The sequence below is a fragment of the Solanum lycopersicum genome, chromosome 9 (assembly GCF_036512215.1).
Source record: "Solanum lycopersicum chromosome 9, SLM_r2.1".
Lineage (NCBI taxonomy): Eukaryota > Viridiplantae > Streptophyta > Magnoliopsida > Solanales > Solanaceae > Solanum > Solanum lycopersicum.
The window spans coordinates 33,201,893-33,220,070 of NC_090808.1; the positions used below are offsets into that span (position 1 = coordinate 33,201,893).

Genomic DNA, 18,178 nt, shown 5'->3' on the forward strand with positions numbered 1-18,178 from the left:
CTTCTCTAATGAATCCCTCAAAAGTTCAGTACCCCAAGGTCTAACCTCAAATGCATCAAACCAACCAATGGGAGACCTACATCTCCTCCCATACAATGCTTCGAAAAGAGCCATATCAATACTTAAGTGATAGCTATTATTGTATGAAAACTCCACTAAGGGTAAGAAGTTATCCCAATGACCCCCAAATTCTATCACACATGCACGAAGCATATCTTCCAACACATGAATTGTTCGCTCAGACTGACCATCGGTCTGAGGGTGAAATGCACTACTAAGGTCCAACCCAGTACCTAATTCAGCATACAATGTTCTCCAAAACTTAGAAGTAAACTGCGTACCTCTATCTGATGTGATGGTAAATGGAACTCTATGCAATCGAACAATTTCTGAGATGTAAATTGTGGCTAACTTCTCTGCATTATAAGTCACCTTGACCGGAATGAAATGAGCAGACTTAGTTAATTTGTCCACAATTACCCAAATAGAGTCAAACTTCCCTAATGTCTTTGGAAGACCAACCAAGAAGTCCATTGCAATTCTCTCCCACTTCCATTCAGGAATGGGCATTCTCTGAAGTGTTCCTCCTGGCCTCTGGTGTTCATACTTTACTTGCTGACAATTTGGACATTTGGCAACAAAATCAACAATGTCGCGCTTCATCCTACTCCACCAAAAGTGTTGCTTTAGGTCACGGTACATCTCAGTTGCACCAGGATGTATAGAATATCCAGAACTATGAGCCTCTGTAAGAATAGTGTGGATCAAATCATCAACACGGGGCACACATACCCTTCCCTTAATCCTCAAAACACCTTCCTCATCCATTATTGCTTCTTTAGCCTCTCCTCGCAACACCATATCCCGAATTCGGCTTAGTTTCTCATCATCATACTGTTTCCCCTTAATCTTGTCAAGAAAAGAAGATCTCGTCTCCACACTGGCAAAAAATCCTCCCTTCTCATTTACTTCTAATCTCATAAAGTCGTTATCCAGAGTCTGAACCTCTCTAGCCAATGGGCGTCTAGAAACTTGTAAGTGGGCTAAACTACCCATGCTCCCTGCTTTTCTACTTAAGGCGTCTTCCCCAACATTAGACTTTCCTGGGTGATACAAGATGGTAACATCATAATCCTTTAGTAGTTCCATCCATCTCCTCTGTCTCAAGTTCAAATCTTTCTAAGTAAAGACATACTGTACACTACGATGATCTGTATAGACTTCAAACTTGACTCCATATAGATAGTGCCTCCATTGCTTTAATGCAAACACTACCGAAGTGAACTCCAAATCATGGGTCGGATAATTACGTTTGTGCACCATTAATCTCCTCGAAGCATAAGCAATTACATTGTTCTCTTGCATTAGTACTGCACCCAAACCCGAATAGGATGCATCACAATAGACAATGAAATTCTTACCTTCCACTGGCAAGGCAAGGATTGGTGCTGTAGTCAACAAAGTCTTGAGCTTCTGAAAGCTTTCTTCACATTCATCCGACCATACAAATGGAACATTCTGCTTAGCCAAGTTCGTCAATTGGGAAGCAATGGAAGAGAATCCCTTGACAAATCGACGGTAATAGCTTGCTAAACCAACAAAGCTCCTTATTTCTTGACACATTAGTAGGTCTTACCCAATTCTTCACTGTCTCAATCTTAGAAGAATCCACCATCACCCCATCCTTAGAAATCACATGCCCCAAGAAGGACACTGCATCTAGCCAAAACTCACACTTGGAGAATTTGGCATAAAGCTGTTTCTCCCTCAACATTTCCAATACAACTCTCAAGTGATCCTCATGTTCCTTCTTGCTCTTTGAGTATACAGATATATCATCAATAAATACGATCACAAAGAGATCAAGATATGGCTTAAAAATCGCATTCATCAAGCTCATGAAAGCAGCAGGGGCATTCGTAAGCCCAAAAGACATTACTAAGAACTCATAATTCCCACACCTGGTCCGAAAAGCAGTCTTGGGCACATCTGCTGCCCGTATTTTCAATTGATGATAACCAGATCTCAAGTCGATTTTTGAGAAGGTACAAGCACCTTGTAACTTATCGAACAAATCATCAATGCGAGGAAGAGGATACTTGTTCTTAACCGTTACCTTATTTAGTTGTCTGTAATCTATGCACTTCCTAAAACTTCCATCCTTCTTCTTCACAAAAAAAACCGGAGCACCCCAAGGGGATGCACTTTGTCTAATGAAGCCTTTGATCAACAACTCTTGCAGTTGAGCCTTTAACTCTCTTAACTCCGCAGGAGCCATTCCATAAGGGGGTATAGAAATGGGGCGAGGACTCGGTTCAAGATCAATGCAGATGTCAATATCCCTATCTGGTAGCATACCAGGAAGATCTGCAGGGAACACATCCGGAAACTCACGGACTACCGAAACCGACTCAATTGAAGGTACTTGGGTAGTGTCATCCCTGAGGTGTGCTAAGAAAGCTAAACACCCTTTACTAACCATTCTCTTAGCACGAAGAAAGGAGATGATACGAACCGGATTGGAAGTGTAGTCACCCTCCCACACTAACGGAGTAGAAACACGAATAGGCATCTCTACATAAGTATTGCTCCCCACAAAATTCACAAGACAAGACCTATACACCTTTTCAACTATCACAGACTCACCCACCGGAGTAGAAACACGAATAGGCATGTCACACAATTCACAATGTAAATTAAGACCCTTAGCAAATGAGGAAGATACATATGAAAATGTAGAGCCAGGGTCAAATAATACAGAAGCCATACAATCACAAACCAAAAGATTACCTGTGATAATAGTATCTGATTTCTCTGGTTCTGACCGCCCGGGGAAAGCGTAACAATGGGCCCTATCACCTGTCTGTTCGTTGCCTCTACCAGGTTGCGCTGCAGCAGTACCCATTTGTCCGTCACCCCGGCCGTTTTGGTGACCACCATTACCTCGGCCACCACGCCCTCCAGAATGACGGCCTCTTCCATGACCACCTCTACCTCTGACTATTTGAGGTTTGTAACTCTGTTTTGGACAATACCTCTTAATGTGTCTAGTCTCCCCACATCCATAACATTCTCTGGATTCAAGCATATGTCTCTCAGAGAAGTGTTGACCGGTCTGAGATGGACCCCCAATTACAATCTGTAGTGAAGACTGAATTGGTCGGACTGAGTAACCTCCTGAACCCTGTCCTCTAGAGTAAGAACCATTAAACTCACCTCCACTTCGAAACCTTTTTGATGTCGATTCCATGTGAAGTCATCTGGATTCACTCCTTCTACCTCTATCACGAAGTCTACCACTTCTTGAAAGGATTTTGCTGTAGCCGCTACCTGTAAGGCTGAAATCTGCAATTCTGACCTCAACCCCTTCCAAAACGGCGAATCCGCTCTTGTGGACTGAAACAAAGTTGGGTGGATTACCTGGATAATGCATGAAACATAGCCTCATGTGCAGTAACCGACATCCTACCTTGCTCTAGGCTCAAGAACTCATCTCTTTTCCTATGCCTCAAAGTCCGAGCGATATACTTCTCCATAAACAAGCTAGAGATTGATGCCCAAGTCATAGGTGGTGCCTCTGTTGGTTGCCACTCAACATGTGACCGCCACCACATTTTGGCGTTCCCCTTGAAACTTATAAGTCACAAACTCAACACCAAACCGTTCTACTATACCCATCTTGTGTAGTAGCTCATGACAGTCAACCAGAAAATCGTAGGCATCCTCAGATTCAGCACCCTTGAAGACTGGAGGTTTCAATTTCAAGATCTTACTGAAAAGTTCATGCTGATCATTTGTCATTATAGGCCCTGTAGTCAGACGAGGAAACGTGCCTATTTCCAATGAGGCATCCATGCGGGGAGCCACAGTAGCTGCATTTTGTACCTTCGGAACCTGAGGTGCTGGTGCAGAAAACAGTGGAGGTGTCAGGCCCTGATCAGATAACCCGCTAAAATAATCAAGAACCTGATTGATCATCTCTGGGGTAGGTTGGGGTGGAAATCCCTCATTCTGTACTTGTTCATTCTCCCCTTCTCACCCTCTCTTACTACATCCTCAGTCGGTGGAGGAGTCACCGCCCTAGTATGAAATGGGCTAGGTGATTGTCCTCTTCCTCTAGAGGATGTCCTCCTACGACCTCTACTACGGCCTCTTTCCACTGTTCCTCTTTGAGCTACAGTCTCAGTGGCTGGCTCAGACGCCTCTTGTCTTGCTGGTGCTGGTGTTGGCGCGATTGTTGCTCTAGATCTAACCATCTGCGAAATAGAGTGAAGATGGTCAGATACCAATTTGTATCACCTAGATACCAATTGGACCCAAGTAATAGCACGAAAAGAAAGAAAGAAGGAATGGAATTTTCCTAAAGTCTTATAGCCTCTCAAAGAGGAGTAAAGGCGTCCCCCTACCGTTCCTTAAGACTCTACTAGACTCGTTCTTGTGTGATGAGACCAACGAACCTAATGCTCTGATACCAAGTTTGTCAGGACCCAAAGCAGGTCGCGAGTTGCACCCACACATATCTGTTGCTTTCCCTCCTGGCAAGTGACTTAAAGAAAAGAAGTGAAGTAAGCTCCCCCCGATACAAGCGAGCTAAGGGGCTTGAAGTTATCCCAATACCAGAGCGACACTTCACAGAGTGTGATACTAATGGTTAGGGGGGTGGTAGTAACCCAACTGCAAGCACATGAACTCGCTATACCAATAGTTCTCTGCCCGCAACCCCAGCTCCTACTTCAAATGATAGAACGATTCGAAAGAGGCATACGTACGGCTTTGACTAAACAACTAACTAAGGCTAACGGAATAACAGAATCGGAAGCAGACGTAATCGAAAGAAAGCTTGGGCCGAATGGAAGGGGCTTGCAACGATGGAAGGCTTACGGGATAGGGGCATACTCATATATTTCCAAACAAAATCAATTGGGGTGATAGACCCGCGAAGCAAAAGCTTTTTTCCTAGCATTGAACCTTACTTCAAAGACTGCAAAGCTTACAACACAGGTAATAGAGCGAAGCCTTGGGCTGATAAACTGATTGAAGGCAGACCAAGAGCATTACCTACGAGGATTTATTAGGATGGCTTAAAGATTTATTCGGTCTTTTCCTCAAAGGCGGATACGATTTAATTAGCTTTGGACTACGAGAGAGCTAGACAACGGGGATGAAGGGTTTGCGAGGAAGAATCAATTGCCAATGGTTCTACAACTGCAACAGCACTTACTGAAAAGACTACTCTACGACCAGCCGCCTACTTAATTACACTTCCGGCATGGCATTAAGCCAGTTCCTTCTTCTACGAATATGAGATAGACCGACAGCCGGTACGAGACTAAGGGACTATGGGAATAGCGATAGACCGGATTCAAAGATATAGGCCAATCAAAACAAAAGGAAGATGGTGAAAGACCACCACAAAGAGACCCTCGCTCATGCCTTAGTCTTATTCGAAAACAAAAGCGGATGGACCTTCCTCAAGAAAAAAGCCAATCTGATTTCGGGGGGCATGTAGGCGGAGAAAGGGTGGGAAACTATAAGGTCTCGTAGGAAAAAGACAAAACGTAGGTAGGCTGCCACGCAGAGTGAGGGTTACTAGCCAATTCCCCATGGTCTAGTAAACTAAGGTGGTAGTGTAGACAAGGTTAATTAACTCTGGGATTGGTAGTGTCGTCTGCTCTGACGTCGGAATAATCATTATAATACGATGATAGCACCTGATTAGCAAAAAATTCCCAGCTCTCCTCTTAGCAATGATCTGTCTAGGGCTACTTTCTAAACTGCGGATTCTGTAATAAGACCCTATTCATGGGCATTCTCCGACTTAGAATCGAATTCATACCCGGCAATCTACGATCTACCCAGTGCCTTAGTCTATGTTGAATCGGTATACCCGAGTTCCAGCTAATTGTCAAATAAAGCTATCCGTGCTTAAATTCCTTGCTTGAAAGCATTCTTTGAAGCAAAAATTCCAGTAAATTAAGCTTGCGTAGAATACTTAACTTTTCCATGTGCAAGACCACAAAAAGTATTACCCCCTAAAGCTCAGCTCTGCGAAGGCCTTTCGGAGATTGACCTTTCATTCTCTTCTTCCCGGTCTTATCGGTCAAGCTCTCGTAATCGATCGCTCATATGTCCATTTCATTCTTGCTAGCAAAGTCGGGATATTCTACGTTTAATGAAAAATAGTAAAGTTATGAACTCAAGCTAGCAAAAAACAAGACTGAGGTCGATAGGGGCATTACTGGTAATTGCTAAGGTGCTTTCTGAGGTCTTAACCATTGGCTAGCCCTCATCTCCAGCTCTGTTTCCAACCTTTCATTTCATATATCCTTCCCGTATGCAATACCTCTTATTAAATCTTTCTATATGTCCAAGCCTTCTCCCATCGGTAGTTGGAAGCAGAACTGAAACTGGATATAACTGAAGGAAAGGCTATATAGGTACGATAGGAGGGTACAGTTAAGTAGGTAAGCGAAGGCTCTCTTTCTCGCTCTGTGGTCTTGTGTAAAGCCTTTCCGCCTATCTATTCTTTTTTTTCTCTTTATTCAAAGTAAGCAGATCGAAATCACGAAAAAGAATGTCTTAGCATCCCCTTACTCTAATTCGAAATACGTCTCTTTCTTTCTATTCAAATTCCTCTCCCTTCATTCCTCGATCCGCTTGTAAATTCTTGGTGTAATACCCACTCGTAAATGATTGGTGTAAGAATTTCTCACTAATCAGGTGTGATCAGTCTCATCCATGTAAGAATTAGGAATTCCTCTTCAAAATCATCCCAGAATGGGCGTTATGGTAAAGAACAAGAAGAAAACTAAAGGAGAAATTTGTCCAATGGTAACAAAGGGTGCATCCACAGGTTGACATCCGATCCAACCTAGTAGTAAGCAATCTGCCAAAAGCGACACCTTGGTGAATCGGGCGAAAACTTGAACTACGTACATACATACTTTTGAAAAAAGGTAAAGCCAACAGACATATAAAAACTGGTGCTATTGCGGCTACACCTCCCGATTTGTCAGGTATACTACGAAGAATGGCATGGATCGGTAGGACATACCATTCTGGCACAATATGAGGCGGGGTGGACATCGGATTAGCAGGTATATAATTGTCGGGATTCCCTAAAACATTAGGAGCATAAAAAATCCAAATGGAAAAAAAGATAGCAAAAGCTACCCAACCTACTAGATCCTTTACATAAAAATAAGGGTAAGAAGCAATTTTATACATCTCTGAATGTACACCCAATGGATTATTGGATCCATATTAATGCAATGCGGCCAGATGAAGAAGACTGGCGCCTACTAAAATAAAGGGGAGTAAATGATGAAGACTAAAAAAATGATTTAAGGTGGCATTGTCCACGGAGAACCCACCCCAAAGCCAAGTCACTATGGTATCTCCTACTACAGGTATGGCGCTATCTAAGCTTGTGATTACTATAGCTCCCCAAAAGCTCATCTGACCCCAAGGTAGTACATATCCAATAAAAGCTGTCACAATCATTAATAGGAAGATTACAAATCCGAGACACCGAACAAATTCCCTAGGACTACTATAACTGGCATGATATAGACCACGAAAAATATGTAGGTGAACCACAATGAAAAACATACTTGCCCCATTAGCATGCATATAACGGAGCAACCAGCCCCCTTCAACATCTCTCATAATGTGTTCTACGCTATTGAAAGCTAGATCCACATGAGGTGTGTAATGCATAGCTAAAAAAACACCAGTCACTATCTGAATGACTAAACAAATACCCGCTAACGAACCGAACCCCCACCAATAACTAAGATTGCTCGGGGTTGGATAATCTATCAAATGCTTATTAAGTGTGGAGGATATAGGTTGTTTAAGAAGAGAGAGTCGTTGGTTCCTTATAGTCATTTCTTTTTTTTTCTCTTTTCTATCGTGACAACTCTTGTTCCCCCAAATTTTAGCATTCTGGGGCCCTACTATGTATTAAAATGTGAGTACCCTTTCTTCCACCTCCGAAGGATGGAGGGGGTATACAGCGAAAAAAGAGTCGAAGGGGTCGGATCACCCTGGGTTACTAAAGAGTGGTCTGACTTCTCGATGACCGAATAAGAGAGGTTTTTACCGCTTTCTCTTCTCTCCAGCACTCTCGGACTGATCATCTTGCTGCAACAAAGCAAGCTTAGGAATGAATCTAATGGAAATTTAGGTCTCTGTCCGCTTGGAAGATTATTCTTTCCTCCTCGGCGAAAGAGGGCAAAAAGGGTGTGTGGGAGAAAGAATTCAAAAAGGAGAGAAGATTTCATCCACCAAGCGGGAAAGAGTGTGAACCCTAAGCAATTGGGGGTTCTCGCTCATGTCTTGGGGGTCCATCTCATCTGAAAACTTTTCCTCTTCCATTAGCATAGCTAAATTTGAATAGGATGAATCAGCCTCAGGAAAAGTAAGCCCCCTTTCATTGATTGAATTTGGCTTCGCTGCGCCCTGAATCAATCAAAAAGCTTATTGATTTGATTCATCCCATTTCATTTATTTGGGTTAGAGGGAGGCTGTGAGTCACCTGGGCTACGGATTTTTCCGTTCGTTGATTCTCAAAATTGAAAAAAAAAATAGGGTCCAGACCCACAAATGAATAGGAAGTGAGGCGAGGGTCCTTCATTAAAGGGGGGAAAAGAGGGGTGGGCTATGTTCTGGGGGGCCGCCTTGCGCAACTTTAGAAAGGAGAGAATGACTTTCTAAAATTCTCTCCAACCCTTTCTATCTATCTTTAGAAGTAGGGCGAGAGAAAGTCAATATGATATTTGCGTTGGTTTTTCCAACGAAACTAACCACTTTTCTTCTTTCTCATTCGAAAGGCTCAGTCCCACACCCTTACTTCAATAATGGGAACAACCTCCGCACTCCGGCGCTCCACTGAACAACAGTTCTCCGCCATACTATATTTAGAATAGTGGTCGACCCTTTGGGAGTTACATTCGTAACAACATTACATGTTATGTTCAGGCGGTGATATTCTATCTTTCCAAGAGTACTACCCTGTACCTAGTCTATGTCTAGGGAGCATACTTGACAGGAGACAGACACAGGCGGTAGAGGGGTCCCCCACTTCGATTCCCGCCCCGTTAGCATCTACGATCCTAGATAAGGGATTAGTCCGTTAGGTTTTTTTGGTCCGGAGCTGGCTGGTAATGGACCTACTTACCTTGCTTGTAGACCTACTGCGGAGCAAACCCTTGTTCTATTGGTTTGGTGGTTGCTACCAAGACGATTTCTTTATGCCCATCAAAGGACCTCGAGATGCTAATCCACGAAAAAGGATACGAGAAATTTTGAAGAACTTATATACGGAACGAGGGAGACCCGTGTAAATACATCGGTTTCTTACTCGTGCAAAGGAACTCTTTCTTGGCAACTTGGATAACTTAGAACGTTGTTTGTCCCGCATATCACTAGGAAGATCGGGATCTTTACAAAGGGCTTTATAAAGCTTTCGTCTCAATTCATATTTAGCCTAGCCGCGAGCAATCTACGTTTGTGATCTCGTATATTTCGCTTCTCCGACATTTTACTGAGTTTCGCCCTCATCTTTTTGCAAAAAGCCACTCCACGGTGGTAAAGTATCATCTTGTGTGTTGTCCGAGGTTACAATAGTAACATTGAACCCTCGAATATGTTAGAAGATCTCGAAATGATCTTCCAGTTTGGGGGAGAATTCCCAAAGTTCCGTTTCCATCGAGAATTGAATTGACCTTTCCCTTATTTCGAGTGGAGAATCTAACAGAGACATTACTGTGGATATTTTGACCAAAAATGTGACATTCCATGCCCTCGGAGAGTGCTTTGTCGTGCTAGGTCACTGACATATCCTTTTTTGTTTTTATTTGACCCCAAGAATGGATTGGATCGAAATGACTTTCCTGTTGAAGCCCTTTGTTTTAATTTCTGGCTGCACAGAATCTCCATAGCCAATTTTCCATTTTTGATAGAAGGTGCTGTCTTTGGTACTACTATTATTTTACACGATCCAGAAACTTCCATAATGTTTGCGTGATTCGGTTTGAGCAACGGATCCTGACTTGATATATCCTCGTAATGAGAATAGAGTGGAAACATGAGTTGATTCATAATGAATATTAGATTGAAGTTCTCTTAAAGAAGACCGCCAACTCCTATCCCGAAGATACAAAGCGCCCGATCCTCTTCTCTTGTGTCGAAGTGTAGTGTAGTGTGGTGAGGTTTTGCCTCACAGAAAGAGTGGGAAATTTGGATCAAAAATGGAAGAATTTACGCTCTTTCAAGTTCAAGAAAGAGATTAAAGTCCTTTATGGCCCTTTCAACCCGCCAAAATGGAAGGCTTTGCACTTTACCCAACTGGAGAATCTCCTTCATGTGCAAAGCGTAAGTCCTTTCACTAAGCGCTTCTCCCATTGGGTAGAAGATGAGCCCCCTGATCTGGTGCCTCTTCGCAAGAAGAGACTCAACCGAATAGTCCCGTCCCACAAGTGCAGCTTGAATATGTTTTTCAATCTGCACTTGCGTATCAACAACGGATTCTATCATTTCTTCCCTATAAGCTTTCCCCCATAAAACGGTTCTTAACCTACTTGCAAGCTCCGCTCGACGGGTGTCTTCATCGAAAAGTGAAGGGTGGAGCTCTGGGATCAGGGGCGGTGGATTATCCTGACCTGGGGTTGGAGCCGACGAGGAAGGTGAATTCCATAGATCCGTTTGGGATATGGAATGAGTAGGGCTCACTTGCTGCACTTCCTCCCCAAGGTCCAGTGCATTGGACATGTCCAAAAGTCCTCTGAAAAAAGAGGACGACGGGGGAGAGGCTGATGCGGTGGAGTCATTTTCCTTGGATAAGTTGAGGTACTTTTTCCAATTATCCGACCCCGACCCTGAATCCACCGCCCTTCCTCCAGCGGAATTATCCTCCATTTGAAAGCTGCTGCAACCGCCTACCAAAGCGACGTGCGAAAGAAGAAGGATAGGTATTTCCAAACCAAAGAGCCTAAAAAGAGCACGTAAGGCATAGAGTAAAAAAGAACCTTTGACCCTCTCTATAATAAGGTAGGGATCAAAGCCAATCTAATGAGACAGGAGACAGGTAGTCAAAACAAGGGTAGAAAGGAGAATCATAGAATGAATAAAAGGTAAGGGTCGAAGGACTTTTTGAAATCCGATCGGTGTAAACATGATATTCATTTTTCTTTGTCCTTTCTTAGCTTCCCCAAAAAAAAAGAGAAACTTGTAGGAAATCGCCGGTTGGATTTGGTTATCCAACCAGGAAAGGCATGGGGCTTTTGGGCATGGTAACTAAACACTTAGTTAGCGTTAGCTTTTTTTTGTCGCCAACTCAGTTCTTTTATTAACATACGATATTATTTTGCCAACTCACAGGTGTAAGCGCTATAGTACAGTGTTGACTGGTGTGCTTTGGTGTAACCGAGGGGCTGGAACCAAAGAAAGATTGTACCCGGCGTCCCTTCCTCTCATCAGGCAGCTATCTCGAGCTCATTGAACACTAACCTTCTTCTTTTTCTTTTCTAATCGTCGAAATTATCTCAATTGTGCCCCACTGCCATTAGAGCACTCTCTGATACGTGTTCTGGAATTCTCCAATTTAGTGGAGTGGGGCTTACCTTGAAGCGGATTCCAATGTCATAGCTTTTGCCTAACCCGCTCGCTCTGTTTTTTTATTCGAAACCCAGTTTCACCACTCTATCTCACTATGGCCAACCTGCTGGAGAAGATTACTTGACCACCTTCTCCCGTATTACTACCTTGTTTTGTTGTGCCAAAAGGAACTAAAAAGCGTACTTTGCTGCTAATCTGGTAGCCATCTAGCAGTATTTCCTATTTTTTTTACTTACTTCTTTCTCTTTCTGTTTTTGGGGTTTCTTCCTGTGATGTGTACCTCTGTCTTTGAAGAAACTGAGGAGGGGGGCTAGTTTAGGAGTCTCATTTTTTTTATTCATTCATTCATAAGGGTGTATGATAAGAAAAAGTACTCTTACTTGTTGCAGAAAGAAAAGTAGCATTTTACAAAGAGCTTTGATTCATTAAGATGAAAACTTCACACAGGAAGTGTATGTCACGTATATTTGTTAGTCTATTATTGTTGGGTTTTATGGGCCTCCATCTGTTTGTCTATGTGTGGTTTCTGAGCTAGGAGCGCTTGGAATTTCAGTCCTACTCATTAATATACTCTAAAAAAAGTGGCTCTCCTTCTCTTATGAGAGATAAGCGCTCTCTCTGTGGCCAATTCTCTTTAACAAAAAAGGCATTCCCTGATCGTAGACCATCCTTTCTTATCTTGACATTATGAGTGAAGTCCTTTCATGCGCGAGGAACTGTCTGAAAGTGAAAGGCATCATTGGTAGGCGGCCAAGTGAACATTCCAGGGTGATTGAAGATAGGTAGGTGCAGTGAATCGGCAATCGGGCAATTCATTAAATGATATCTGTATAATGAATACCTCTTCTGAAGCCATAGCGTGAACCTCTTTTCTTCTGGTAAAGGTTCGAAATCAGTCCACAAATGACTTCCTTCTTCAAATTAGATCCCTTCCATCGGTTGCATCTGCCCTGTCTCAATAGGTAGAGCTCTATCGGTCAACTATAGGAAACTGACCAATAGCCCTTCTTTCTTTTGGTAAAGGTTAACGGTCCTCTTCAAACATTGGTGCATAACGGGAGGCTAGCTCAGTATATTACCTTTCCTGTAGTTCTTTAATTAAGGAGTTTCTTATTTTAGGATAGTAGCTTCGGTCGATAAGGTAAGCGCTCATTTCATTCTTGCTTGCTTTCATTCTGTTATGAGAGAGAGCTGCTATATGTCTATTCTCTTTAGACAAATGACTGTCCGCTGGAAAATATAGAGTAGGATTCATCCGTGTGGTGAACGAAAGAACATTCATTGAATTAGTTGACGCTAAACCTCCTGCTCTTTAAGAGAGTAAAGGCTGTATGCATTACTGGATTAATTCGAATTAATAGTAATAGAAACTAGGGTCCACATAGACTATTCAGAGGAGGTATGTTAATCAATGATCTACTAATGTAGCTGGTGTTACAGAAGCTTTTGCTAGATATGCTATTGGCTTAACTGGCTCTAAACCCTCCCACCGGATAAAGGAATGGAATTTCAAGTACAAGTAGTCGTCTACACTTAAAATCTTTCTTGTCTTCACTAATCAACATTTAGTTTGGCCTAAGATTTTCTAAGTCTGACGCATCACTTACCTTTCGTCATTGTGGGTCCATAACCATTTTACTACCTATTTATGTGGTTGATATCTTGATCACTGGCATAATCACTCAGCCCTTGAGGATGCAGCTTCTACGGATTGAGGTTATTCCCCACTAGAATGGGCTAGGCGGGATGGGGGAGCGGTCGAGTGTGCAAAGGCGCAAGTCGAGCAACGTATTTGAACGGAAATGTAAAAAAGCGTGGAAAAGAAAAGGTCGACTTTTCTTTTTCTTTTATACCTTGATTAGACGGAACTACATGCAAGTCTAACGGTACTCCATGGAATCTAAGTCACTACACCTATCAAGTCTTCATCCCCTCCCGGCCGGAGTTTGATCTTGGTGCCTTGACGGAACTACACCTAAAAGAACAGTGCTAAAAAGGAACTCCACCCTGCCCTAACCTAATCGTTTGGATTTCAACCTTTTAGCAGTGTATATAAACCAGAAGTAGTTATAGATGCAGACGATAAGTTATCATCTTATCTTCATTTTATTTAAAGAGCTTGTAAGGGTGGGAATAAAAATTGAGATAAGCTATGACTCCAGCATAAAAAAGAGCACATTAATCCGGAGCTGTGGATGATTGAGACAGCTAGCTCTAAGATCTTTTTCGTAGTTTTCCTTTAATAAGTTGTACTCATTGGTTTTTCTGAGAAATGATTGGGAGAAGGATAGTGCACCATCCATCAATCCAATCATACTATATCTGTCTACCCCATCCTGCCAAGTAAGAAGGTAGCCTTCATTCAATAGAATACCATCCTTAAATAGAATCAGTACTCGGGAATACAATGACTCTATCCTTCCGAAAAAGTCCTCATCCTCTGGAGGCCATGCCTTTCCTGAAGAAGCCATCAATCCCTTGAAGATGCTATCCATCTATTGCGACTCTTTCAATCCTAGGTCTATCCTTAATGAATGTCCAAACAATAAGGCATCCTTGTCTTAATCCTATTGTAGCGGTTCCTTCGAGTAAGAAAAAGGTACTCTTTCCCACGTTTGGTGACTTCCCTTCTGTGTAGACTGCCTAGCAGGCTTTCAGTCTTAGTACTACGGTGGCCGAGCAGAATAAAATCCATCTTCGTGGGTAATCTATCGAACAATCTACTTACCATCCCTCTGACGGTTAGCCAAGTACAAGTCCCTCTGCCTCTAACTCCGCATATAGTTTCCCATCGCCCAGTGGAGCCGAGCCATCTACTTCTCTAAGACCTGTTCCCAGGGATCCAAATCAATATGCCTCGGAGTGGGAAGGAAATTACCCCGGCCATCAACCTAATGCTTTTCCATTCATCTCGTCCGAACCGAGACCATCAAAAGTGGCATAAGAGCCACCTGGATTCCATTCCTTTGATCTATCTACTTCGTCCGAACCAAGTAGGTAGGCTCCATCTTATTCTATTTTTCTACTGTCCAGGGCCGTACCCTTCAAAACAAGGCCTTCTCTTTCGGTGCTAGGCGAGGTTTGGAACCCTACCATCTATTCTATATGCATCTCAATTGCTTTGCACTTCTGCTTGGAAACCTCCATAGAACTCCCCTTGTTTTGTTCTAGCCGCTAACCATCTAACGATCTTCTTCCATATAATATAATAAGATAGATGCCTTCATCCCACCCACAACATAAGCGGGTGTGAAAGCTGCGCTTGCCAATGACCGGAAAGAAAGCGCTCTGTTCAGACTTAAAGCTCAATAATAACTTTTAAAACTCAAAACTTATCATTATCCCCAAAATCAGGAAGTCATCATCACAAGAACATCTATCCTCAAATTACTATTTCTAATAGTATCTAGAAAGCTTAGAATAAATAAAAAGCTAGTCCATGCCGGAACTTCAAGGCATCAAGACATGAAGAAGAAGATCCAGTCCAAGCTAGAAGCGTTCGCTCACCCTGAAATCCGGTGTAATGAAGATTGGCTAGATTTGCGATTGAGTTGAAGACGATGGTACGTTTGCTGTTCTCCACAATAACAAAGGAAGAAACATACAAGTAGGGGTCAGTACAAAACACAGGTACTGAGTAGATCTCATCGGCCAACTCAAAATAGAAAACACTATATATCAGATAATCTCATAAAATCAACTACAATACTCAACATGCGGCAATTACAATTACCATAACCCTTGGTCACAACACCAAGCACATCAATGAGGACTCACGCCTCTCCATCATACTCATTTGGGAATTAGGTTCATTAAATTGAGTATATTAACATATTTAAAGATTCATTCTCTTTACTAACCTGGTGCCGGAACGTGACACCCGATCCATATTCTATCCTAGTGTCAGAACGTGACACTCCGATCCTCATATACTATCCTGGTACCGGAACATGGCACCCGATCCATATACTATCCTGGTGTCGGAATGTGACACTCCGATCCTCATATACTATCCTGGTACCGTAACGTGGCACCCGATCCATATACTATCCTGGTGTCAGAACGTGACACTCCGATCCTCATATACTATCCTTGTACCAGAACGTGGCACCTGATCCATATACTATCCTAGTGTCGAAATGTGACACTCCGATCCTCATATACTATCCTGGTACCGGAACGTGGCACCCGATCCCCTAATCTCACTACTTTCATTCATCAAGCCTTCTTTTATACCAAGGCATCATCATTAACTAAGTAGATTAGGGATTTTCAAGATTTATGATTCAATAGCTTCATCATGCTTATTTTATCACAATTATATAATCACATTCATGCAAGCATACAATAAAGAATATAGAAGGGTTTACAACACTACCCAATACATATCGTTCACTATTAAGAGTTTACTATGAATAGCATAAAAACCATAACATACCTCCACCGAAGATTAGTGATCAAGCAAGCAAATTCCCCAAAGCTTCATTTTTCCTCTCTCTCGATCAATCGTTCTCCCTCTCTCTGTTCTTTCTGTTTTTCTTATTCAAACCCTTTTTTTTACCCTTATTAGTATATAATTAAGTATAAAAGATGATGAATTTAACCCATTAATTAATTTAAGGTTATCTCCTTTAACCCTCAAGAAATTGGGTTATTAATATTCAACCACTAACTTTATAATTATAAGAAGGAATAGTCCAAAACACTCCTTAAAACATTTAACAGAAATCCGACCCAGCCTGGGATTACGTAGTCTGTGATGGGCCGTCGTGCCTGCGACGGTCCGTCCTGCTGAGACGTCATAGAGTTTAGAGACTCAATTTCATCACAGGGTCTGTGACGGTCCGTCGTGCCCACGACGGTCCGTCCTGCCATGTCGTCACGAAGTTCAGAGAGGTTATTTCAGTACCCAAATTTTAGAATTCTAAGTGTTTTGGAACGAGACCACCACGACGGTCTGTCGTGCCCATGACGATTCGTCATGGGATCCGTCGACTTAGCCAGTTTTTCCAGAAATAAAATCTGCTGCTCAAAATGACTAAACAGATCATTACACATTGTTATACATGCTTTTATGCTTGTTCAATTATGTTTTATTTTAAATTTACTCTATCCTACAAGATCAGTACCTTTCAAGTACTGATGCATATGTGCGCTACATCTTCTCGTGACGTAGGTTTAGGTTCTCAGCATCTAGATCACGCAAGGATTGATTTCCCGATTTCTAGTATAGTAGATTCAGTGGTGAGTCCTCATTCTCCAAGGAGAAAAGTCATGAGTGTCATTTTAGTCATTAGTCATTTAGTTTATTTTTTTGCTAGGTTTAGCTTTGGCTTTTCCAAATATTTCTAGTCCACTTTAGAGACTTATTCAAGACTAAGTTAGTTTCAGCTTAGTGTTGAGTTAGTAACTTCATTGAATTAAACTCATCAGTTTTCATATATATATCAGTTTTAGCACATGAGTATTCCCCATATTTTATTTATAAGCTATAATTAGAATTAGAAAGTATTTAACACTATTATAACCAACTAAATCACAATAACTTATTTGAAGAACTTAACAACTTCCTTAGAATATTTAGGTTAGTTTTAACATAATTCAAAAATTGTACGAACCAACTAAATGACATTAACTTATTTGAAGATATTAACAACTTTCTAAGTCTTATTATTTTAGTTCTAAATTAATGTAACAACCCTAAAAATGCATATACTTAGTGATTGTTGATGTGTCGAGAATGCCTATGATTAGACTAGGGTTCACACAAATTATTGCGCGTAGAACCAGACCTGGGAACCGTTGTTACAGCCAAGACAACTAACTTGGGGAGTTAGTTGATCATGGAATGGTTGGGTCCAACCATGTAGGGCTCTCAAATACGAAGATTTACTCGAAGGAGTCTTTACTGGACTTAAAAAGAGGAAATATTAGGTTTGGAGAGTCTAGGGGTAAAATGGTCTTTTTACAGGCTAAGGGTAATATCGTAATTACCCTAAATATATAATTAATTATTTATTTAATAAGGTTGAGGGTCAATTTGGGGAGAGATAGCCGAAATTGAGCTCGTGAAGTGAAGTCTTGCTTCACCCGAGTTCGAACCTAGGTGGAAGCAAAGAATTAATATGATTTTTATTTAAGCTATTGAATTAATATAATTAATCGATAATTATTATTCATTATCTGATTTAAAATAAAATAAAAATCAGCTTTTTAATAATTAAGTAAACCTTATTTCACTATGTCCTAAACTAGACTCCTAAGCCTAATTTAACTCCTACTCTCTCACGTCTATCTCTCAACTCTCACACATAATCTCCCTTCTTATTTCACACTAAATTTCTCTGCCAAAATAAGATACAAAAGCATAAAAATAAACCAAGTTCTTCACACTTGAGGAACTTACACGAAATCACAAGAATACAAAAATTAAACGCACACTAGGCTAAGGGAGGTTGTTATTCTAGTGGAGTTGATATTGAGGAGGTTTAGACGTATGCTTGGGTGAATTTTTTGGGCAGCAATTCAAGAGTTTAACGTGAAAAAGGTATAGGTTTTA

At 41.7% G+C, this 18,178-nt stretch overlaps 1 protein-coding gene across 1 annotated transcript; it reads right to left on the reverse strand.

The window, feature by feature from the left end:
• Positions 1 to 9,544: 9,544 nt before the first annotated feature.
• Positions 9,545 to 10,104, reverse strand: LOC112942152 (large ribosomal subunit protein uL5m). Its single transcript, XM_026032897.2, is given in 2 exon segments — positions 9,545 to 9,786; positions 9,789 to 10,104. Coding segments are annotated over 2 exon segments (558 nt in total).
• Positions 10,105 to 18,178: the final 8,074 nt, after the last annotated feature.